The following is a 25,868-nucleotide window of genomic DNA, read 5'->3' on the forward strand; positions in this document are numbered from 1 at the left end:
AGACGGGAGAACGAGAGGAGGAGACGAAGGCATCCCCCTGCCGAGGGAGAAGCCCCGCCATGAGTCCCGACGAGAAGCCGCAGCCCGGTCGCTCCCGCGGTGACCGGCCGCCGCCACCTCAGCCCGCGGCCGGGCGATCCCGGCGGCGGGGCGGGCTCCTGGCGGAGATCCGTACGCCCATCCGCACGGAGCCCTTCCAGGAGCGGTACAGCCTCAGCCCCGGCCGGGAGCTCGGCAGGTGAGCGCTGCCTCCGCTGCCCCGGACGGCGGGGGAAGGAGCGGGGCCGGGGGGTTGTGGCATCCCACCCCTGGGGGTCCCTGCCGGGGTAGAGCCGCGTCCAGGGGCGTCCAGCGGCATCCGGCGGAGAGCTCTGCCCGCGCTGGGCCAGCTCCGAGGGCGTGCCCGTGGCGATGGCTCGGCTGCAGGAGGGTGCTGGGAGGCAGCTGTACCCCGCAGCTGTCCGTTCCTCCTACTGAAGAAGTCATCCTCGGCTCCCCAGCCTTGCACATCTTGCTTGGGAAGATGCTGTGGTTTCCTGGGAGCCCGTGTGGAGTAGTGGATATTGGTCTAGATTTCCATTGGAGAAGAAAACCTGCCCCCTTTTTTTATTTTTTTTTTTATTTTTGGAAGTATTTGTTATTTTCCTCGAGCTTCATAAGCTGTGACGTGGAAAAACAATTTTACACTCCTTTGGGGTACCATATATTTGAGAGTAATCTAAAGGTGGAACTTTTCAAGGAGGTAAAGCTGGTTAAAATCTTGGGTTTGGAAGTGATTCCACATATAAGGCTTTGTCCATGTATAATTTCAACACATGACTGATAGAAAGCAAGGTTTAGGGCAAAAAGTCTAATTAAAAGGTTTTTGCATCTTGGGAACTACATATATGGAATTTCAGCATCACTTTAACAATACATTTGTCTGAAATTCTGTCACTTCCTATCAAAAGAATGGTAGTATTCTTAGAATTATATGTGCTTCATCCAAAGATTGTTTCAATAAAAAAGATTAGATGGAATACCACCCGATACATGGAAAGATATCCTCCTCGATGTATGTTCTATTGCAAGTTATGCTATGTAACTCAGTTTATACAGTGGCAAAACCAACCCCTATGGAGCTAAGGAGGAGTTTCAAGGCAAATGCAGCTGCTGTAGGTACCTGTAACAAATATTTAGGCTGCCTAGGTGTTAGCTTAATGCTCAGTACCTCTGGTGTACCAGTAGAATAATACCTGTTTAAACATAGTGATCTAAAGCATCCACGTGGGAGGTGGGAGAAACATCCCATGGAATGAGAAAGCTTTTTTTAGATTGTTGTGACCACAGTGTCCAAGGCCTGGAAACTGAACCTAACTAAATGCAGGCTACAAATCAGCCCAAGTTCCAAGAAACAGTCCAAAAGGCATAGGAGCAGCGTAGTACAGCATGTCCTGATATCACTGCTGTTTTGGTAACAAAAAAGTACAACTCAGATTTGCTTTACCCTAAGAACAAGAATTAACTACTGCTTCAAGTCTTAGTCTGGAGTTTAAACGAGTAAATAGCAGCATGGATTTTGTGTGGAATATTTTTTGAATATTTTAAGGATGACCTTCATGGGAAGGCTGTGATTTTGCACCTGTAGTTAAAATGAGTTAAGTGGTGGTTCTAAGTGTTTGTTGTGGTTTTGAGCAACAGTTGCACATATTTTTGGTTCAGACTATCTCTCCTCAACTTCACAAGTGTTTTCACTATCTTCTGTTTTAGAATATGGAAATCTCTACATTTGAATGCATGTGCTTGGTTTTTTATTCAACAATTTTAAATTTTGTTTTTTGAAAAGCAGATACTTCAGCTCAAATACTCCCATTAAAGACTATTTTTTGCCAACTTTGTGGCAAAATGTAGGTGGAAAGTCTCTCTGCCACTTGCAACTATAATTTTATTGATAATTTATTAACACAAATTGTTTCACTTTTTTATGTTCATAAATTGTGTAATTCTCTCTTTATGGGTAGAGTTTATCTTTACAAAGAACAAATTAGCACCCAGGTATGGCAGGTTTTTGTCTTCGATGAAAAGCAGTCCTTGTGCATACAACATAATCTATTTTAGCATTAAGATTTGGTAGAAGAAAGTTTATACACTTTGCCCATCCCATTCCTCAGAGAAACAGTTTGAAAGCTGAACTTTAGGTAGGTTTGAAAGTAACAACATTCATATGTATTGTGTTTAAAACTGAGAGCACGGAGAAAGAAGCAAGTGGGTTTATCACCTTTGCTGAGAATAGGGCTGCTGCATGAGCTCAGCAGATTTGTGTGGTCTTTGGCCTCCCATTCTGTCAGTCAACACATGTATGTTGAACTTCCCAGGGCACTTGGAGCCTCTGGTCTACTCTTTTTGGAGGAGGTTGGGAAGAAAGTGGAACATGGCAAAATGGCATGTAGTTCTGGTAATACTGGGAAGAGAGGTATGGGGGCTCTGGCCCCAGGTGGCATGTTAGGGAGCAAAAATCCTGGGGGAAGCAGTCCTGAAAGGCATGGATGAACCTAGGAGGAACTTGATCACCAGAGAGATTTGGGTGCAAAACCTGTGGGAAGTCGGGCTTCATTAGTTCTACTCACGGGAGAAAAAACTGCTTTCAGAATGCAGAGCTTATATGCTTCAGAAGGTGCTGCCTCAATCAGTAGCTGAACAGGCATTTGCAAGTCTGTTGAAACACAGCTGTTGGGAAAGCCAGGTTCACTTGGGAAAAATATCAAAAACTTCATGATACTGGCCACTCAGGAAAGGAAATTACTGCAAGCTCCTTAGCATGACATGGGAATAAAAGTTTTTAAATTAAATTATTTAATATATGACATTTTGGTCCAGTATTCACAGCCTTAATAATTTTATTGTCCTCAGAATCACAATATTCTCACACAAATCTGCACTTGCATGAAGCTTGAAATCAAACTTATCTCTGATGATTGTGTTAAGGGTGCCACTTCTCATCACCTCACTGAAATGTAAATGTTTTCAGACAGTGCTAGCGTGAGTTAGATTAGTTTGAAGCAGTGTCACCTTTGCAAAGGACAAAACACCAATTGCTTAACTCTTCCCCTTACCATTTGTACTTAAGCCATAATTGTACTGTAAAATGGGGAATAATACATTTTTTACTACCAAGAACTTCCTTAAGGAGTCTACTATAATTATATTTAGTTGCTTTGCTCGTTTTCCTCAAGAAAAAAACTCCTAATTGCAGACAAAGTATTACTAGGCTATTAATTCTTCAGCTTGTTGATGGAATGTTGCACTCCTTTTTTTATGTGAAACAAGCAATGCACATATTGGAAGTCATCATTTGTGTACAGAAAATAATGCTCTTCATTCTAGAGCTGGGTTAGAGGAAGGTATAAGTTGATGTGTTTTTCTTTCTTCTGGAAGGTAATGGTCATCTTAAATGATTGATCCACAATAAAATTATCTTGAAGCAAAATGTGTGCACACACGTAAATATGTCCAGTGCAATTCAGTTGTTTCTCCTCATTCCCAGTTTTTTGTTAATGCATACAAGCTTATTCTCTACCCAAAGGTAAGAATAAAAAATATTGTAAGCATCCAAGGAGTGTGAAATATTCTTTGTTCCTGACTAGTGATGTGGCTGTAGTTTCATGTGCAGATAATGCATGTGTTGAATTTTATTTTTTTCCCCCCAAAAGAACAACTCGGGCATGAACTTTTATTTCTCAGGTAGCTTTCAGTGATGTGTGTCTTAGCAGTACATGACACTTGTACAATTTTGTGCCAAGACACTGCTGTCCTCAGCTGCTCTCTGCAGTAGCACAGCTGGGATGAAGTAGCTGTGGAACTAAGCAAAAGTGGAAAAGAGATGGAAATGAAGACTTACAAGTAATTGGTTTTGCCATTATAGAATAAATTTATGGGAGTAAATTATTCATGAACATCAGAAATGTCATCCCTGCACTTTGTTGTTTGGAAATCCAAAATTGTCGGGGGAAAAAACCCACACTTCAGAAAAAAATGTTTGATATGAATAATGTAATAAACTGCATATAGTATTGGATCTCAGAAAAGTTTTTTCCTGAACTTTATAAAATGTAAACATCTTCACAGAAAGAAGTTATTACTGCATTTGTTACAACAACAGTGTTTTGTAGGTCACTTTAAAAATAAGATTAGATATTTTTAAATATTTAGTTAAGCTTAGTTATTTTTATGTATTATAAAAAAATTAGTAAGGTTAGTTCTCTGTTCTGATCCTAGGACACCAAAAATTAATTGGTGTGACATAAATGTTGCTGCTTCTCTGATTTGACATTTGATTTGTGATTTGACAATTTTCCTTTGAGCTATAATGTGTGCCAAATGAAACAATGCAAATTTGTGTTGGCAATCTGAAAAGGTGACACTGAGCTTCTTTGTAATCAGATATGATTTCTCTTAAATCATAATTCTTGAATGAGACTCTTGTGAGGACTGAGAACTATTTAGAGTTTCCTATTCTTGTCTCCCTCCAATGCATTTTTATTTGTGATTGGGTGTCTGATAGTCTGTTTTCAACTTGACAAATGTGCATTAAGATTTTCATCTTAAAATTATTCTTCCTTCCATGCAACGTTCTCACTGCTAGCTGTTCTCAATACGCTAAAGTAGCAATTTGATCTAACACATTTTATATACTTTTTGTAATAATTTCTGAAAAGCAGGATTTTAAGAGAAGCACAGAAGAAGTGTATGGAATGTATACTTCCTAAGAATGCTTGTTTATATATGTCTTATCTACTATTCTGTCTCAATCAAAATTAAATTCTTTAAAATGTATCCGTTGGCTTAACCATATAGTGGATGCTATCTTTGGATCTTAGCTCTGAAATTTTCTCAGACATGAATCTAGATCACTGCATAGTAATTAGTTCTACTGGTTATAAACATCAGGTTTGTCAAGTTTGATCTTTTTGGGGATCGTATTCAGAAAAGATGAGTTCTAACAGGCAGTAGTTATAATAGCTCTAATTATAGGCATAACCATAAGGAATCTGGGCAGGATTCTTGGTCTGAAACAATTTAGAATTAGTATTTGTCAGCCGGCTGAACTCCTGTGTAACCTGTCCTTTAAGTTACGTCACCTATCAGGCTTCTGGCCAGCTCAGCTAAACAGGACATACGTGGCCACACACAGTGGTGGCTCTTGCCGTTTCTTGCTGCTCCATGAATACTGTTTTATTTCCATAGTGACTAATGCACAGGGAATCGCAACATTGGTACTCATTAGGCTAATTAACTTGTTTCCAGATAGATTTTGTATGTAATTCAAAACAGCATGGTACTTGAAAGCTGTATTACAGAGATTTCAAACTTTTCTAAGCCACTTTCTCTAGGTCCTTCCTGGCGCTAGAATTAAAAGCTTTTGACTGCACTAAGGCAACATTCAAGAGGAAGCACGCAGTGCATTCAGAGACTATATAAGGAAAACAGAGAAGGTTGAACCCAGGCAGGGACCTAGATTTACTGGTGTAAGGCTTAGTATCTATCAGGTGTTTAAATAACTTGCTGTTAAAGGGCTTCTCAATTTATTTTTATATGTTGTTTTTTGACAACATACAGCTGATTTTTTTTTTCTTGAGATGTTTTTTGGTGCTAATAACTTGAAGACGTGTATTAACACTTTTGACAAATGCATACCTTCCTATTGTACATAAATTTTGTGCTACAAAATTATCTTCATGCATTTGCAAACTTCAATAGTTTTGTCTTCATGTAGGTATTAGTAATTAAGAACATTTTCCCAAAAAGTTAGGTTCAAGACATTGAAAGCATATTCTTACTGTTTGTCTACCTTCACCAGACATTTGGACTGTGCTGTGATCTAGTCTTAATACATATTGTGCTGTAGATAATGTGCTTATGCAAAATAGTATTCCTAGAGGAATAACTGTGGCTGTATCAGTGGTTACAAGTCCAATTATTTTATTGAGATTGCCTAGCAAATACCCACTTTGTGGGTACTTACTTGACTTGATTCATTTAGACTGTGTGATTTTGAAACAAATGCTTATTAAAAGCGAGCCAACCACAACTTTGTTTAGCAGTTATATTTCATGGATAGCAGTCTTCTGCCAATAGGCTGGGAGAGTGAAAACTGTGACATGAGCTGAAGTAGTTAATTCTGTGAACTTCAGCTTGGACATAGGAGAGGCAAAACCCATAGTAACTGTGTTCCAAAATAGATGAGGACTATTATTTTGGTTTCAGCAGCCCTACAGTAAGTAAAGGACCAAAATAAAGATCTCAAAGCTAATCCTGCAGCTTTATAAGAAAATATTTACATATAAATAAAAAAGGTAGTTTTGATGATCATTATGCCTGTATGACAAGAGCTAAAGCAAGGTTGCTGTACTTCAAAGTGTGAGAATTCATCATTGCATTAGGGAGAGGTATTCATTAAAATACCTTTTTAGTCTAAAAATCAGCACTGTGTGAATGGAACTGAGTGGAGCAGGTGGTGTGGGACTCTTGCAGGGAAGTTAAAAGCAGCCACTTGTGCCGGAGTGCTGTGGGGGAAGTGGTGTGACGCAAGCATTGCAGTGTGGTTTGAGCTGGCCTGGTGCATCATCAGGTGTGTGTTCTGCCGAGGTGACGCTCATTAATGTGGGCTAAGCACAGTGCTCAGCTCTCTCTGCTCTCGGTATCCATATTCACCTTGTCATTGCTGCAAAAATCGTGCTACAGAGCTTGAGTTTAGTCAAGCTGCTTCACTGTGTTTAAATTATCTGTGTTCCTTATTCTTAGTCTCACTGTATAAGTAGGGGGTTTTCAGAACTGTTAATAAAAAAAACTCCAGCTGTTATCATTTCAGACATGCCATGGTGAAAATGCCATCTTGAAAATGCCATCTTGAAAAATGTAGAGTATGGATATTGCATGGCAAATGGAGCAGGATTCAATGAGAGTGCTCTTACCATGGATATAGTGGGATACTTAAGAACACAGTAACTGGGTTACTGTGAGGTTGTCAGAGAAAGCATAAATTGCTCATTTGTACATTTTGATTTTGCCAGCTTTTTAAATTAAAGTTTGGAGGATAATGTAATCATGGGAACTAGCACAGCTTGTTTACTCTGTGTGTTTGAAAACTGTGTTGTTTGAATTGATTGGGTTTTTTTTTTAATTCCTTATGTTTCATGGAGATTATTTACATTCTGGGCTGGAGTGTTTTGAACACAGGGATCATCACTCAGCAAGGCATCTTTCTAAATTCAGATTGAATCTTAAATGCTAATAGTGATTTGGTTCAAATTTCCTGAAACATGAATTTATAAAGGATAAAGCTGTCACTAAGGCATGTAAAACTAAATTCTTATTTAATTTCAGGGGAAAATTTGCAGTGGTGAAGAAGTGTATCCAGAAGGACACTGAAAGAGAGTTTGCAGCAAAATTCATGAGAAAAAGAAGAAAGGGCCAAGATTGTCGGACGGAAATAATCCATGAAATTGCAGTCCTTGAGCTGGCACAATGCAACCTTTGGGTCATTAACTTGCATGAAGTTTATGAAACTGCAACAGAGATGATTTTAGTCCTGGAATAGTAAGTATTAGTAATAATTCCTGAATAACTTTCTGCAGTATTTACTTTAAAATAATAATGTAAAAATACTGTGTATCAATATGAATAATGTAAAAAAAATTTTTTTGGTTGCCTGTTACCCTTGCTAAACTTCAAGAAGAATTGCTAAGAATATGACGATTACAAGAAAATATGTGCAGTCTCATAACTACTTCAGATTATAACAAATTTCTCTTAATTATGTAGTATCTTTCAAAGCTGAACTATAATTTATGTAGTTAAAGTATCTTAAATGAAATATGAACTCTGTACACTCCCTGCATATAAAAGAGGAAGAGGAAAGAAGCATTGAGTATCTGTTCAAGAACCAAAGTTTATTTCATTGACAGTGGCAAAGATGGGATGAAATCTGCTGTGGTTTTTTTACCAGTTACAAAAAAGGTATTGAAAGCAACATTATTGCTAAAAAGAAACTATTAAAACCCTCTACAATACAAAACTTGCTAAAACAGTATCTTTTTGGGGAAAGAAGGGAGGAGGATTGAGACTTAGAATAGTTTCTTTCAAAGGACACATGACTCTGCATTTGTCTGTGTGTTTTTTTCCACTTGGGTTTGTCCAGATGGGCATTCCTGCAGCTGTTGTGACTGTTCATCTCATATGCCAATGGCTTTAGATAGTAAGGCATCTCGCTAGCTTCCAAGATTGAGCCAAATGTTTGTTGCTACTGAACTCTATATTTTTGTTAAGTTCTATGGATTTTAAATAATTAAGAGATGAACAGTGAGGCTCAATAGTTCAGAAATGATTTGTTTGTTAAGATAAATCTAGTTTGTGCAGCTCTTCTCGTACTTGATAGCAAAAAGAAATGGTGAGAAATCTTGTGTACCAATCACATCTTGTTTAGAAGTCAAAAGAAAGTGTATCTTCAAAGTTCAGTGAAATGGAATGAGACCATGTCTCCTAAGGCAAAATTCCTTCTAGAATACATTTTTTAAACTTCATTGTGACCTTAATGAAGTCATAATATGTGAAATATTCAAGTATCTTTTATAATACATAGGTGTGACAGAGCTTCTGGTGTTTTAACTGCTGCTACTGAAGACTCATAAATACCTGCTTTAAACACTGTCAGGAAATTAAACTCAAATATAGTTACATTTTCTAGATCCTATAGGATTTAATGTGAGCAGTGGAATCTAAATGAGCAACGAGTTTTGTGATAATTTCAATGCAAAATTCCTAGTTTTCTTTTAGAACTCAATTTTCTTACAGTTGCAAAACTCTTTTAATATGAAGTATTAACTAGGTTGTTAAGTAATTAGCAAAATTACTGGGTTTATATGCATCAAACAGTCATACCTCATTTCAGATAAATCCCTATGTGCTGGAGTTGTAAATTACAAAAACAGTCTTTCCCTGACTTCAGCAAGTATGTCTGGATGCTTCTTTAGTGCACCAAAGACATGTTGCAACAAAACAGGTATGAGTGTTAGTGAATTTCTGACATTCTGTATGCAGAGGATTAAAGAACATACCTAGACTGAAAGCTTCTCTAGGGCATTTCAGTTTCTATTAAGCTTGATGGTCTTTGTGGCAGATCTTTATCTCCTGAAGAAGTAAAACAAACACTTAATCTTGGCCACTAACTTCATCTGCGGAGATTTTAACGTTTGTCTTGATGTAGAATCTGTCATGAGGGCTGAGGGTTTTGCTGGCAGGAAGTGATCCATTTGGCATAGGATTCAACAGACTGAACTTGAAGCAAACCCACTCTAATCACAAATAACTACTGCTCCAATGTTTGCATCTTGTCTATTTGAATAGCAAGTGGAGTTGTTCTAGTTAGCAGTCTCAAATCAAGACTGGAGGTCTAAAAAATGTTAGGGGACATCTTCTCAAATGGTCTTAGTTACCTTTGTTTGTGTTTCATTCAGTTCTTGGGCTGCCTGATTGGAAAGGTGAAGGCAAAAACTAAAAGCATTTGTCTGAGAACTTTTAAGACCAGTATCTACAATTTTGTGTATTTGGATGCTTCTCTTCCCATGTTCTCTCATTAGATATGGATTTGTAGTTTTCTCAGGCTTTGGGAACTTTGGTACATTACATTGCCTTACACTGATAAAATTACCAGTAAGTCCAATGGTATGTCTAGCCAAGGAAAGAGGTATGGCTGTCAGCGGCAGTGAGCATGTTACAACCACTGTGGTGTGAACAGCTTGTTCTGTAAGGTCCATGTACAGAAGGTAGATGACTTTCCATTATTTTGCAAAGATAACCATTTCAAGAAAGACTTTTGACAGTTGGAAATTCAGGAAGTAAATTTTTGTCTATTGTATATAACTCAGCATTGAAATCAAGTGTATTTTAGGAATTGGTCTACATATTTGTACTATGGTTATTTGTACTTCTGCATCCTTCAGAACAGTAACTTAATGTCTGATCCATTAAAGCTGGGGGAATGGTTCATTTCTTCAGGTGCCTTGAAATAGGTTTGTTCAGTCTTTTTCTAATGATAAGTTAAATGACTGTGTTAGTGTCTCCTAAGTGTACTTGAAAGAAATTTGATGCTGAATTTCATACAGTTCATTGTTAAGATACATTTCAAGGAAGATAAATAGTCTTAGTTTAATCTAAAGTCAACATAATTGTAACAAAGATTAGTTCTCTAGACTTCCAAATGACTTTCAGCTCATTTATGCTGCTAAGTATTAATAAAGTGTTAGCATGCTTTTCATTGATGAAGAGCAGTTGGATTTCTGATTGAAATCCAAAGCAGATTGAAATGAGAGTAATTAATGGCACAACAGTGCTTTCATACGTAAATTAAAATAGCTAAAGAATTATAGTTGCCATAGCTTTCAAGTTCAGAAAGCCTTCTTTTGTCTCACAATTTTTTCATACACTTAGCTAAGGGAGGGTGTACTAGAGAAATAATGCATTCTAAGTAACACTGGATTTCAGAATGTTTTGCCATTAAATATGTCCTTATCAATTTTTTTTTTTCAGATTAAGGTGGCTTGTTTTCCTAAAAACTTTGTTGTCCTAAGGATAATTCTTTGCTTTCATCCCTTAAGAGCATTTTATGACTGGCCCAGTCATTTGCTAAGTTATTTCATAATGACAATTAGAAAAACTACAGTTTAATGAAAAATGGGCAAAAATATTATTAACACCAGAGAACTCCTGGCCTGCATATATATAGAAATCATAACAGTGACATGCCTCTGATACTCTCCTAGGAGATATTTTGAGCCCTTCTATAGTTAGATTTTTTTCCCCTGAAATCTAGCTGGGGAATACAAAATAGCTGAGTTGAAAGTATTGTTAAGGAGCTTTGCAAAACTTGGAATAGGTGTGCAGGAGGATCTTTTTGGAGCTCATTTTTGCATTGTGCTTCCAACCACTTGTGACTGGCTTGGCTCACAGCTCCCTGCCTGTTTTGCTTAAGGGAATCCATTAAGCTTGCTCCATCAAACTTCCACGTGTTCGTGTACAGGGTTACTGATTACTTGTTTGATTGTGGTATTTTTTGGACAGAATGAATTGTCCAGAAGGAGTTATTCCATCAACCTCCTAAATAGCAAAGTTAGGATCAAAAAACAAAATATTGCATGGGAAGTCACCTTCTTCCCATGTGAAACTTACTTTGTAAAGCCAAGTGTCTTTGGTAGCTGAGAATGGCAGTGTCTTGTAAGTTATGAAGTGGGTGTGCATGTGTGAGGGCTATATTTGCATGTCTCACTCTTAAAAATGCTGATGAACCCAGGCATCTTCAGAAGTATAGGGAAGGACTTAAATTGGGTTTTTTTAAGTAAAGTTTCTGGATCAAGGGTTTTCTACTCTCACATTGGTAGCACTGTCTCTTGATTTCACTGATGGGACATTGCTTCAACTTTTATTGCCTTGACTTCTAACACCTAGAATTCTTTAGGTGTAGTATTAAAATTCTAGGTAGCTTACATTTTAGCATTGGTGTCTACCTCAGTTTTAATTAAGTTACACTAATAAACAAATTGTAACAGATGCCTACCAAGTAGACATATAGCAAGCAGGGCTTTATAAGGCCCCCCACCCTCAACTTCCACTATTCTTTCAGCTGGGTCTATTAAACGTAAAGTGTGATCCTATGTTTTGGGTATAAATTCGATTTCACAGAATTATATAGCAGAAGTATTTTTTCCTTATTTGAAGTGCCAGAGCTTTACCAGCAAAATCCCAGAGTTATTGCTATAAAACATACCATGTTAGTAATTTTGGTAGTAGATCTTATCGCTGTATGTGCACTATAATTCACTGCTACAAGGATTTAAATCACTCTTCAGGTAACATATTATGGCATTCTTAAGGCAGAAAGTTTAATTTATGAGTTGCAGTAGATCTTTTTCTATTCCTATCTGGAAAAAACAAGTGATATTGCTTTTTCAAGGAATTTGGCTTAGGATAGTAGAATACACTAGCTGATGTTAATTTAAAAATGTCATTAATATTTGAATCCCGTTCAAAACTGAAATATGACTATTTCCACAAATTAAATAAAAATGGACTGAAGAAAGATGTGATAGTGTCAGGCATATGAAATTTTTCAAAAGGAATTATAGTATTAATATTCCCTTGAAAAAGTCATTTTATTATTGAGCTCCATCTCTTGATACATAAAGAAGAAAAAGAAATATTTAATAGATGTTTTTTCTGAATGAAAATCTTAGTTTAATAAATCAAGTTGTACTGCTGTACCAGCTAGCCAGCATATAGAACAGAAGTGTAAAACTCTTTAGAAAAGGGTACGATTTAACCTTCTTTTAATTTTTTTTGTAAGACCATCTGCAAGGAAAATTTAAAATAATAGCAGTGAGAATACCTTCGAGGGCAAAAAACATTTTGTTTTAATCCATGAGGCTTTTGAAAGTACTAGGACTGTAGCAGCAAAGTTAGTATTGGCAAAATGAACATTTAAATGTAATTAAGTGTTCTTTTTCTGGGGGTACACAGTTGAAATGCTCTGTTTTTGTATAAGTCTCGTTTGCTGTTATGTTCATGTTGAATGTGTCTGGCTGTCTTCAGCATAGCCTCGGCAGTACAATTCACTAAAAAAAAGCAAGCAAAGGCAGAGTAGGTGGGTATGCATCAGTAAAGATTAATGCTTATGCAAAGTCATTTTTGCATGTCACAGTTTGATGTAACTGGAGAGGATTCTGCCTTTGAGGGTTTCACCACCTTTCCCTAAAGGGTGATTATAGAATTTCATGCAGAACAAAGGGTGTATGTGCTGATTTCATAGTAGGGAGTTCAGCAATCCATATGCAAAGTGGCCCCATTCTAACATTTAAGATGGAGCTTCTGTTGAGTTTATTTTATTTTTGATGCTACAGGTTTATATTGTAAAACAATTTTAGTTATCTAGAGCCATTGCTATACAGAGCTGGTACTGCATGTGGCTTCAGAGTACTTTAAATTCATTCACATCTAGTTATTTTTATATTTTTTGTTATTCTGTTATTTGTTTAAACATATATAAACAAAAGAGGATGCAGGCTGAGAGCTAAAATTTTCAGAGCTATTTTTAGATGAAAGAAGTTTAGAAACTTAATGCATCCCTGTATACCAGAGACTTCATAAACAATTCAGTGGCAGACTTTACATTTACTCTTTTGAGTATGTGCGAAGCATTTTGAGGAGAGTGAGAGGTGGGGTGGCTTTGCTCTATGTTTGCTAAGGTTTGCCTTGGCCAAATTTCCACGTAGTTTTATAGGAATGGCAAAGGGCACAACTTTATGAAAACACTGTCCTCAAACAATTGTGGCATTCATCTGAAAGCAAAGTCAGTAGTGTTTCAAAAGTAGTCCCCAAAATTTCTGTACAATTCATATTCTCTAACCTAAATTACTAAAATCTTTGCCTGTCTCCAAAGCTGCCATACTGCAGAAAACACTTCCAAGGCTGTAAAACCTTGCCAACTGTCTAATAACTGAAAATATCATCATTGGATTATACCTCCTGCTTGATATTACCTATACAAAATAAAAGTGTGAGTAGAGCCAAATGGGGGCTATAATTTAATCTGAACTAACAATATTCCTACTGTCCACAGTGCTGCTGGAGGTGAAATCTTTGACCAGTGTGTGGCTGAAAGAGAGGAGGCCTTCAAAGAAAAAGATGTTAAGCGACTTATGAAGCAGATATTAGAAGGAGTTTCATTCTTGCACAGAAACAATGTTGTTCATCTTGACTTAAAGGTAAGATTGGTGCTGTATTTTTCTTACTGATTTCTCATCTGTTGACTTTCTTGCTAATGCCACAATAATGCCAATTTGTAATTAACACAATTTTACCTAATTGTACCTTGAATGATAAAATTAAACTTCTGGGATAGAGTAACCACCAGGTCTGCAAGCATGTTGGGGGGTTTCTATGATTATGTTAAATATAAACTTCATTTGATTAAGTGAATCATTTCACCCAATCAAAAGTCATTTCACAAATTCAAAAGTCAATTTGCCTTGCACCTTAAATTGTAAATGAGTGCTTTGGGTAAGACCTGACTTATTTCTACATTGTAGTAAAAATGTCTGGCCATTGAACACCAAGTTTGTTTTTTGTATTGACCTGAGTTTTAATGAAGAAGGGTGGTAGTGACACTGGTGGAATAAAGTGTAAGGTTTCAGAATGAAATGTTCCAACAGGACTGGTAAATTAATGTGTTAAGTACATTTATAGCATTTTCTTCCTTTTTTCAGTTACTGTAAAACCTAATTTAAATGTCTGTCATTAGCTGCCAAACAGTTGAATGACACCCTGTTGGTATATAAATTATCATGATTTACTGAAACAAGTATTTTTTCTTATTGAAAAATAGTTTTGACCCAAATCAAGTGACAAGTACAGTTGCCATCATATGAAATCTTATGGTCAAGAAGGGAGTTGTAACAGGAATCCAGAGACCTAACATGGATGGGTTAACTCCTATTGGCAGCAAGCTCCAGTTAATTTTCTTTAGCTTCTCTCATTATGAGGTTGAACTAGTTTATTACTAAGCTAGTCTAAAAAGTAACTTGCATTACATTTTTTTAAATTCTTTTTACATGTCCTATTCTCTTACTTTCTAAGTATATTGTAAGCTGCTGCATGTTTGTTCTGTTGTTGAGATCCTTACTTACACTTAGCTGTATTTTGGCACTATCATAAACCTACCAGTAGATTCCAGTATCAAGCTGTATGGACTGAATATATTAACTTAGCACGTCATGAACCATTCATCAGCTAAAGCAGATGAATCATATTTGCACACAAATATGTCACCTGCCTGGTTTTCCAAACATTTATTTTTATTTTCCACATTTATTTTCCACATTTATATGTGGAATTCTTTAAAATTTTGATTGAGTCATGCACACAGAATATTTATAATTGTACTAAAAGAATTAATGAAGCATTTTTAGTAAGTGATGTGAGAGTAAGTGTTCAGAAAGACTAAAAATGAGCAGTTAGAATTCCTCAAAGTTCCAGGATGCTTAAACAAGATACTTAGTATCTCAATGGTTGGCCATTTAAATTCCATGGAGAAAAAATGTGTAAAATTAAATGTTTTTTGTAGACAGCATATATTTTTACATGTTTGTAGTTAAAGTTGTGGTGTTTGTTAGCATCACCAGCTGGATATGTGTAACTGGAAATGTGATGTGTTTTATATGAGTACAATACTTATTTGCAAAAGTAGACTTGGGGCGTTGATTACAGATTTTGTCCAGAAAATAAATTTATAGAAAGCTTACTTAAAAACTTCCCAACCGGTCAGAAAACTTATGCTATAACATGGAGCATATGCAGTTCTCACTGAAAAATCCAGCATTGTTTTGCTGCCTTACAGAAGTTCATTAGCAAGGGAAATGGTGTAGTGATTGAGATTAATTAACATGTTTATACATTACTGCAGTGTGCAATGTGTGTTTAATCAGAGTCCTACTTATAGTGTGATAACTTTCATTATTTATAAAACTATCAGTCTTTTGCAAAATAAGGTTTATGGAAGTCTTCAGAGTATTGGCAAATAAAAATGATAGAAATGGTAGAATTAAAAATCATGACTTGCAAAGATTAATTGATCCACATGCCTTGAAAGATTTTTTTAAAAGGCGCATCGTTGACAGAACTCAAAAAGTTGGGTGCTCCCTTTGGCCACATATTTATTAACCCACAGTCCTCATCTTCTGTTGTATCCTGTGTCTCATACTGCTTTAACTTGCAGCTTAAAGCACAGTGGAATTTACTAAGTACTTTGTTTGTGATGACATTTGGAAGACTTCTGTATGTTTACTGTTGCTATGCAAGGTGTTTGCCAATGGCAAATTTTACAAAATCTTGCTAAAATGGGTTTTTTTTGCACTATTAGTTTCACCTTTGTGTCTCTAAAGATTTCAGTTTCATTTGTCTGTTTCAAATTCCTTTGGAAAGGTCCATCCAATTTTCCATATGTTGCACCTTCAAGAAAAGTTAAATTCTACACCCAGAAGAATTTAAACCCAAGTGGTTGTCCATATGTAATTGTCAGCTTAATATTTATATTATAAATCTAATGAACCAGATCTATGACATTGATAGCTACCTTGCTTTAGATTCTTTTTGCCCTCTGAATAGATACACAAGATTTTTCTTGAGACTAAACACTGCAGAAAGAAATGAGGTATTTTGATGTGGCTTAGTAAGGTTGTCACCTGATCATTTCTTTCCAAAAGCATAGTTCTACTGAAAGATGGTTTAAATGTGTCTTGTTTTTAATTGCAAAATACAATTATGTAGCCTAGTTTTGACTTGGATGATGAGCAAATATAATGCTACCAAGTGCAAATTAATTATCACTTGACAGTATTGTGTTGATGCTATTTAATTTGCAGGGTGTGCACAGATTGTAGTCAGGAGTCTTTCATCTCCTCTTAATGGTGCTTAAAAGCTGCAGAGTAAGGGAAGTCTCCTTTCTCTGTGTTCTCATTTGCTCTTTGACTTAATCTTGAATAGGTGAATTAATTAGTGACTTAATCTTGAATTTGGTAAAAGCTTACAGTAGTTGGGAATGGAAGAGAATTTAGGCAGGCGTGGGGGCTGAGGAAGAAGATACGGGGGTCCTTTACTTTTTTTAGAATCAGCCTAGTTTAGTATCTTTAGACATAATGAAGCTGGGATATCTCAGCTAGTCTGGTTTTCCTGTTTCTGACCACAATTTCTTGCATAATTCCTGTCTTTTCTTCTAGGCATCTGAAGTTTTTTGAATATTATATAATTAGATAATCTGCAACATTAATGAAATTAGGTAAAGTGTGGCATTGATTAGATTAAAAACCTGACCTTTATTATGTGTCCTTAGTCTTTATGTGTCTTCTTGAAACCAACTAAAGATAGAAGAAATAAGAGGATCTAAATGGAACCTTTAAGCCTTGCTGCAGTAGAAGGGGAGGTGTTCAAACATTGCCATTTGATGGTTGTTATCAACAATTTCAGTAGTGCTTGAGGGTAAAAGTGAAAGGCCCTTTTTAGAATGGCTACCAGGAGAGCCTTCAGTCTTTGTGGGCTGACTGGCATTAGGCAGACATAGATGTATTCTAGCAGAGTAAAACCAAAAGAGAAACAGTATTACAGATGTGAGGAAATTATCTTCCTTTTCTGAAAGTTTGAGTAATGGTGTCAAGCTGAAAACTATGGTGAGTTCAAAGCTATGGCTTCTTTACGGTTTCATGTTGGCATTTAGGCTGGTACTTCACAAGAATCCCATTATGATTCCTTAAAATAAGAAAATGACTGGTATTTCATTAAGAATTGATTCAGAATTATGACTCAATTCATACTGTAGACAGTTTTTTTTTCTGCATAGGTGTGTTTTGCATAATGAGATTTTAAAAAAAGACTATATAAATGGCAACTGGTTTATCTACTAAAATGCTAAAATACAAGGCTGAAGGGTTTCACAAAACTTTTCCATTGAAAACTTTTCCTCATTTAAATATAGAGAACAAATACTTTTCTCATGCTTTTAATTTGACTCTTCATAACTAAATTTCTCACTGGGAATAACACCTGAGAGGGTAATGAGGGAGGCATAGTCAGCTTTTTTGCATGTTTGCTTTTCTAATACAAATAGAGAATAACAAATCTGAACTGTAAAGAATGTGGGAATGTGCCGCTCCAAAAGCCTTTGTATAGCCACCAGATCCCAATTTGTGAAAAAAAAAAATAGCTCTTTTTTTGAATGTGTAGGTTTACAAACAAAAAATAAATTGACATAATAATAAAGTTAGTTTCAAACAACAGTTTAACTCTGCAGGAATCAAAAAACTCGACTATATTCAGGTCTTGCAGTGAGGAGAACTGGCCCAAGTTTTTTAAAATGTTCTTGCCCAGGTTTATTTCTGTATTCAAAAGCAAGGCTGTTCATGTGAGAGCATGTCTTCATGAGTGACTCTGGTGATGGAGGACAGACCAGCTCCATGATAAGGGAAGGAGTATAAATGTTGGTGTTACTCCATCTGGATTATCAGTCAGTGGTTGCTTTGCTGTTCTTACTCTTTTGTCCTCCTCCCTTTTCAACCACTCTGATGCAAGATGATCCAGGTTCCCAATAGACTTCTGTACTTTCATGGAACTTGTACTCACTAGAAGCATGAATGCAGTGTCAATTGCCAGCACTACATTTGGAAAAGTTAATAATAAAACCCAATGTGATCACTGGTCCAGGGGTTGGGAAAGTCAAACTTTTTTTTTTTTTTTTTTTTTTTTTTTGGCAATGATATGCTTCAGTTGCAAAAAATTTTCTTTTTAAAATTAAGCTAGCATTTAAAATAGTAAGGAACTTCTTAATGACCACAAAGGTGCTTTGAAGGAAGACAGCCAAGATCTAGTGACGTCAGTGCAAACAAGTTTATCCAAAGGTGATGCTCTTAAAAACCTGTTTCTCAGGCTGCTATATTTTTTTTAAACTCTGCCTCAGTTAGTATTCTGTAATACAGTTGTTTGTACTTTGAACAGGATTCAGGTTGGTTGCAACAGACCTTTAAACAGGTACAGTCAAAATAGTTCTGTGTTCAGGGTTTTTTAAATGATTGGGTGATTTTGGATAACCTTCAAAGGGAGGTATTTTACACCATCTATTGGAAGAATCGAGGAGCGAAAGGAGTAAAAAAGGTGATACAAAGGACTAGAGAGGTACAAGTGTGGAGGTGCTTACATGCTATTGTTTAATGACAGCTATTGGCATGTATTTCCAATGTGTTCTAAGCTAACAAAGGTTTGATTTTCAATTCTAAATTGATAATCCTGCCATTCCTTTTGGCCTGCATGTCTCTTCAAAATCACCTTGGGGGAAATACATAAATGATCCAGGGTATCATACTTGTTATGGGAGGCACTATTGTTGCTCATGGTCTAAAATAATTATGCAATATGATGTCTAAGACATTAGTTTTTTGGTGATCCCAAAGGTCTCCTCCTCTTGTTTTTCAGCCCCAAAATATTCTGCTAACCAGTAAGTCTCCTCTGGGAGATGTTAAGATAGTAGATTTTGGCCTTTCCAGAATAATGAAGAGCAGTGAGGAACTAAGAGAAATCATGGGAACTCCAGAATATGTAGGTAAGTTGTTACTATAGGTGTATTGAATAGTCCAGGCTTCTGGGGAGTGAAAAGAGAACTTGGAGCATGCCAGCCTGGCTGTGTAGTTAGTGTGTCACAAGATCGAGTTATTACTTGGATGTGGTACTGCTGCCAAAGGTAGAACTGGCAAGTCTTGCCAGTCTAATGAACTATCATTGTGTGCTTATGTTGAAGATGAAGACACACTTTAGATGAGTCTTACCAGCAGTCATAACAAGTATTACTTGGATTGAAAGTATAAATTCACATACTCAGTCTTTGAATACAATATTTTTTGGCCAGTGTAGGTTTTCTCTTTTTGAAAAAAGCCCAAACCACTCCAGGTCTTGAAAATATATATTTGAGTTGTGTGGTATATCTTCATAGTTATGGGTTACAGTGCTGGAATATGCAATGTTGGCTATTTCTGTTTTGTCTGCAAGAAACTAGTATACAGATTCCTTAATTGGGAAGGAGACTGGACTGGCTTCTGAAGATGGCAGTAAAAGGAAAACATTTTTTTACACTTAAAACCAGTGAATAATACAAACCACTTAAATAACCTGAATAGAAGTATCAAATGGCTTATCTTAAATTTTACCACATGTCAATTATCACATTTTTTAGCTCTAATGTAATGTCTGCATATGACAAAACCTACTTTTTTTTCCCCTGAATAGCTCCTGAAATTCTGAGTTATGACCCAATCAGTACAGCAACTGATATGTGGTAAGTAAAACAAATTAATGGTCATCCTAACTTTACTGAAAAGGGTTGTTCTTTGGGAATTTTTTGTTTGTTTGCTCTTAAGAAAAAAAGGCTAACTAAAAAACTGGTTTTCTTTTTTACTTTTAATTTAGGAGCATTGGAGTACTGGCATATGTTATGCTAACAGGGATATCACCTTTCTTGGGGGATGATAAACAAGAAACATTCTTAAATATATCTCAAATGAATGTAAGTTACTCTGGAGAGGACTTTGACCTTGTATCAGAGTCTGCTGTGGATTTCATCAAAACTCTGCTGGTTAAGAAACCCGAGTAAGTAAAATACACAATTGTATATGCTAATATGTCAGACTGACTTAATTTTAAATGTAGCAAGTGCTAGTGTTTTCATTTTTAAAGTATAATGGGACTTTGATTTCATTGTGCTATTACTTTTTATGTATATGAGAAGAGAATTCCTGTTTCCATCCAAGTTTGTATATTACAAATGATGTCCAAGTGTTAGTAATTAAAACTCAAATTACTTTCACAAAACTGTGTATGAACTGTAGCTTGTAGTGGTGAACATTACACCCAGTCATCTTGCAGGTACTTTGCTAAAGTCTTTTAAATTAACTGAGCTTTGAGTCCTTGATTTTGGATGGGTCAGTAGAGAACCTTGCCTTTTCTGGTTTATTAGTACACTTTTCTTAATGGGCAGCAAACTGGAAATTCCATGTTTCCAAACAGAACAGGTGTTTTCTGTGGAACTTTACCAGTTCTTCATGGGACATGTCAGCTATTGAAATTGCCTACTGCATGATTATGGGAATATTTGAAGAATGTAGAAGTTGGATAATTTTTCTATATATAAAAAGTATAAACATCAAAAGTTGGTTGGCAGCATGGAAGTGTAAACTTATATTTAGGGATCTTTTAATTCCTTTCTTTTAAATGCTAGGAGTTCATCCACTTGAACTGCTGTGGTCTTTTTTAGTAAAAGATAGCTGTCAGTGCTTTTTTTTTTTAATTTACAATTCTATCTGTCTTTAATACAGTCATATCCTTGGAATAATTTTTGGCAATCTCTTCTGCAAAGTTCTGAATTTTGTATTCATTTGGACATTTATTTTAATACTTTCCTTCCTCTGCAGGGACCGGGCAACTGCTGAAGAATGTCTTCAACATCCATGGCTGGAACAAAGTGATAATCCTGCTTGCAGGGCCTGGAATAAAAGTACAGAAGGGGAGACCAGTGATGCCATCCAGAAAAATGCGGATTCTGCCTCTGAACAATCAGTAGACGCTGAGAAGACTGGAGAGGAAGAATCAATAGTGACCGAAGAACTAATTGTAGTGGCTTCATACACACTGGGACAATGTAGGCAGTCAGAAAAAGAAAAAGTAACTGAGCAGAAAGCCATTTCCAAACGATTTAAATTTGAGGAACCGTTACTGCAGGAAATACCAGGAGAATTCATTTACTGAACTGTGCGGAGCTTCATAGCTATAACTGGAAGGCAGTTTTTTCTACTAAACAAAAGTATTCTAGCCAAGTGAATTTCTGATATGCAATAAATGTTCTAGATAAAAGAAAGTGTTTATAAATGGCATACAAAAAAATGTGCCAAGTGCTTATTTTCATGGAACAGGTAAGATTTCAAGTGGCTGACAGGAATTTAACAAAGAGGATAAGCTTATTTTTGTTTTTAATTTTTATTTCTGGTTTTTTGTTGTTGTTATTGATTGGTAACAGAGTTTTTGCTAATTGTTCTGGTGTTCTTGAGAAGTCGACACTGGAAGTGTTTTGGTGACAGATGTCAATAGGAGTATTTTAGGATACGTTTTGGTATTTAACGCAAATATATAATGTTGGGTTTTCCTTAAATGCCTCTTGACTTCAGTGGAACTATCTGCTCATCTAAAACTTATCTGAGAGGAGAATTTGATCACCTGGTTTGACATACAGATTTCAAAATCATCCTGTGTGTATTTCTTTGTTTTACATCAGGTCAAAGACCCAAACTCCTCTGGTGTGTAGCTGAACAGTGAGCTGAGCTTCTCTAGACAGAGATGTACATGCCCCACTGGGAAAGAAATCTGTACTGGAGATATGTATGATTTGGGAGCACAGTAAAATCCTACTTCTGAGGGTGATGTATTTGCTTATTTCAGTCACTTGTGAGCCAGCAGAGGTTGTTCCCTTTCCCTCCTGTGTTGGTTGAGATGTGCCAATAGAATCCAGCTCAGTGTGGCCACACAGTGCTGATGAAAGGAAAAAAGAATGCTGTCTGATGTAGCTCCTCTGAAGTTACTGAAGTTCTCCACTGACTTTACCATGTTAGCTTAGACAGTTTGTCCAGCTACTCAGCCCTTGATTCCACCTCCCTCAGAACCAGCTGGGGTTTTACTGTGATCATGAGGTCAGTTCTACCTTCTTTCTGTTCCTCTAACTGCTGCTTTAAGGAAAAAAGGAGCATCCTTAGGCTAAATTGCAATTGTTCAATATAGCTGTCAGATGAGGAAGAATATACTGCTTCTTCTGAAACAGTGAAGCACAGCTCATGCCTCCTGCTTCCTGATCACTCTGCCTTAAACACTTGGAAATACAGTATGTTATGTGGCCTGGCAGAGTGGGATTAGGGAGCAGTATGGGTGAGTCATAGTTCTCAATGGATGCAGTCCTTCAGAGGACAAAGCTGGCACCAACTGGGCACCAATGTACAGATCTGAGGATCTTGGCCTGAGTCCTAGTTTTATAAGAAATATTTAATATTGATGCTATTCCAAAGTTTAATTTTTATGTAATGGAAGTTTAGTACTATTATATTGCATACTGTTAACTATTCAACTATTTATTTGGTTTTCTTATGCTGTTCCTTTATAATAAACTCTGACAAAAGTTTTCTTGCTATAAAACAGTGAATAGAAACTTGTGAGCTAGTTTTTCCCTTTTTTCCATGTTGGTACATACTTTTCTAATTTCAAATGTATCAAATGTTCTACTCCATTTAGTGAGGAGGAATTCAGGGTTTTGTGCTAATGTTACCGTTCCTCCTTCACACAAAAGTAAAATGGATAATAAGAGCAGCAGTACTGGGGTGATCTGATCAGCATGGCTGGAAAGGTGGGGGAAAAACACTAGTACAGAAGAAAGCTGAATCAAAAGCAGTGGGGCAATGAGTAGTTTTTCCATAAGGCTTCATTGCCAGAGGTTGGGCTACCTTTACTTCAAGCCACATCAGGGAAATTGCACCTAAATTAAACTGTTCTATCAAGCTTCTTCCCCTATGGAATTACATATTGAGTATTCAAGTAGGTAGAGCAGCTTCTTGTTCCTCAAAGGTGTTCATATAAAACAGCCAGTGGTGCTCAGAATTGAGTTTGGACATGTTATATATTGTAATGCAGAGGTGCCTTTCACGCTCTGGAGAAAGGAGTCAATTGCTGGACAGCTCTGGCTGCCTCTCAGCAGGAGAATTTTTGAGCCAATGGTGTATCTGTGTTATCTGGGTGTTTCTGGACACAGAGAGGAGCTGACCCTACCTACAATACTGATCTGTTTCAGCCTTGTTAGGCAGGACAGTATCATCATGGCCATCCTTCTTTTACTCTCCAGTCATTTGCCCAAGACAATTTGCATGGGTGAGGGGACATTGATTCATGGAATTCTTCTGTGCAAGACTGCAACTTCTCCTATCTTCCATCATTGCCATTTTGACATTTTTTCCCTCATATCCATACCTCCATACGTTACTAAGTTGAGCAGAACAGTGAGGTTGAAGCATGTTCACATCCTACCTTTTACAGAACAATGTTGCCAGCTTTGTGCACATACATGTTTAACAACTCCTTGTTGCCCACATCAAGCTATTTGAGGGATATATACCCATTTCACTTCCTCTTTGTAACCACAGATCATGTCTCAGATTGAGACTGGTCCTAATGGAAAAGAGTAGGTGCTGAGCAGCATACATTTTGTCCTGTATATACTGTTTCTAATGTATGACAGTGAAGCTTAACATGTATACATGAAATGCACTTATTTCAAGGCCAGCTTTTCTTGAATTGGCTGCTTTGAGATTTGCAGTGGGCTGCATTTCTGTTTAACTCTTTGTGCCTTAAGGTGATTTTATACACTGTTTTTTAATGTCATTAAGAATTAGTATAAAGTTCTGAAGGTTTAATAGTGTAAGTTATAAACAAGGCATCTTAGATTCCCCCTATAACAGGGAACATTTTCCGTAATGTTTAACTGCAGGATTATCAGCCGGACCCAAACCCTTGAGGCTGGTTCTGTTCCACTGTGAGTGCGGGCAAAGCTGCAAGTGAGGTGTTCTTACCCTGAGCTGTAGGAAGGGGCTGTTCAGTCAGTGTTGTTGAGGAGCTCAGTTACGAGTGAAGTGACACATTGGTAAAACCAGGAGCAAACCAAGAGCTGTGAGGAACAGCTAGTTTTGTGCAGCTCCATGAATACGGGGGACTATGTGTATGTACACAGGTCATTTGGGTAAAGCTGCTGTGTTGGTTGGGAAGGGGCTGCTTGTGGAGAAAGAATCAGCTCCTTGGACCTTGTGGGCAACGCTCTCCCAATCCCCACTCTTCAGACTGTGCACATGCTGGCTGCCTTTGTAGCATGGAGAGCATGGCTGCTGTTTGCTCAGATGCAGGATGCTGAAGGAATGGAAGGGCAGATGTTCCTACAGAGTTGTAATCTGTGGTTCATGGAAGACCCATGAACTGTATCAATAGGAGGGGTAAGTCCAGCCCTAGGCCTTCTTTCACTTGTTGGAATAAATAGCAAAGTCCTAATGAAAAGCACAGCCTTGTCTCCTCTTGTTGCCATATTTACCTCTTTAAGGGAGAGGCTTACAGATTTTATAGTTGCTAAATTAAATGTTCTACAAAACAGTATTTTTCTTTTTGTCCAAAGTGGAATTTGCATTGTGATTTGTCTCATGTGTCACATTTTCATGTGCAGGTCTGTCCTCTAGTGACACAGGTCTCTAAATACAAAAGGGTGAACTCCAGTTTGTGATCTACACCCTGAATCCCCCTTGAGAGTTAGGTCACAAATGCAAATAAAAGTTCACTCTCCATTCTCCATTGGTGGTGCTCACAAGGGATGGGGAGGGAGGTGAGCCTTGCATCACTTTACTTCGTAGCTTAAGGTCTCTCTTGAATATTTCAGGTGTTGTTCCTGGAAGACAGTTTAATGTTTTAAAGAAATAGTGCCAGTTCATTGTACTTCTGTTAAAGTGTTTACTGTTTCAGGAACTTTACAATAAATGAAATTTTGTTTTCTGAACAGCTTATGGGTCTTTTGTTCTTTGTGCTTTGGGAAACACCCATTAGCAGGACTACTGATATTTTAGTTTTCTGAATCACACATTTGTTCAATATGTGCAGCAAATATAAAATGCATCAAAAGTTTTCTGTACTAAAAGCAATATGCTTCCACTGTAGAGTTCTTCACAGTACAGATGTTGAATTAAGCTGTCATTTGGATTAATAAAAACAGGGGAAAAATAGGAAGTACAGTTGGATGTGATAAAAATCTCTCCTAATTAAGAAAATGATAGGATTTGTCAAAGTGAAGCAGAGTATATAGGACCAGAGTCATTACTGCAAAATTAGGAAAGGGAACTACTTGAAGAGATTATATTTTCCTGTAAACACAGAACTTAATTACATTGAGTCTTTGCTTGCTTGTAGAAGTAGAATCACAGCTAAGTTGGTGATGTGTTGAAATCATTCTACCCCATCTCATCAATTAATTTGCAATGCCAGCATACAGACTGAATTACACAGGTGTTTATTAACTGATCCTCAGAGAGAAGTCTCCTGAGCTGCCAAGATATCACTTCCACTTTCCAGTAGCACCTTGTAAGATCCAGCTGGTCTGGCTGCTGGATGGAAGGTTGTGGGCCTTACCAGGCAAAGAGAGACAGTGATTGTTTCTCAGAAGTTATTGAATTAAGGTCCTTTGCTCC

The 25,868-nt window shown here is 37.0% G+C and overlaps 1 protein-coding gene across 1 annotated transcript; it reads left to right on the forward strand.

Annotated features, from left to right (window-relative positions):
• On the forward strand, positions 1-25,185 carry STK17A (serine/threonine kinase 17a). The gene is made up of 7 exons (XM_068202267.1): positions 1-238; positions 7,363-7,575; positions 13,646-13,790; positions 19,042-19,168; positions 19,849-19,897; positions 20,029-20,208; positions 21,030-25,185. Exons 1-7 carry the CDS (start codon positions 60-62, stop codon positions 21,361-21,363), a joined length of 1,227 nt encoding a protein of 408 aa, XP_068058368.1. The 5' UTR covers positions 1-59; the 3' UTR covers positions 21,364-25,185.
• Positions 25,186-25,868: the final 683 nt, after the last annotated feature.

This window comes from Anomalospiza imberbis, chromosome 1 (genome assembly GCF_031753505.1).
Source record: "Anomalospiza imberbis isolate Cuckoo-Finch-1a 21T00152 chromosome 1, ASM3175350v1, whole genome shotgun sequence".
NCBI lineage: Eukaryota > Metazoa > Chordata > Aves > Passeriformes > Viduidae > Anomalospiza > Anomalospiza imberbis.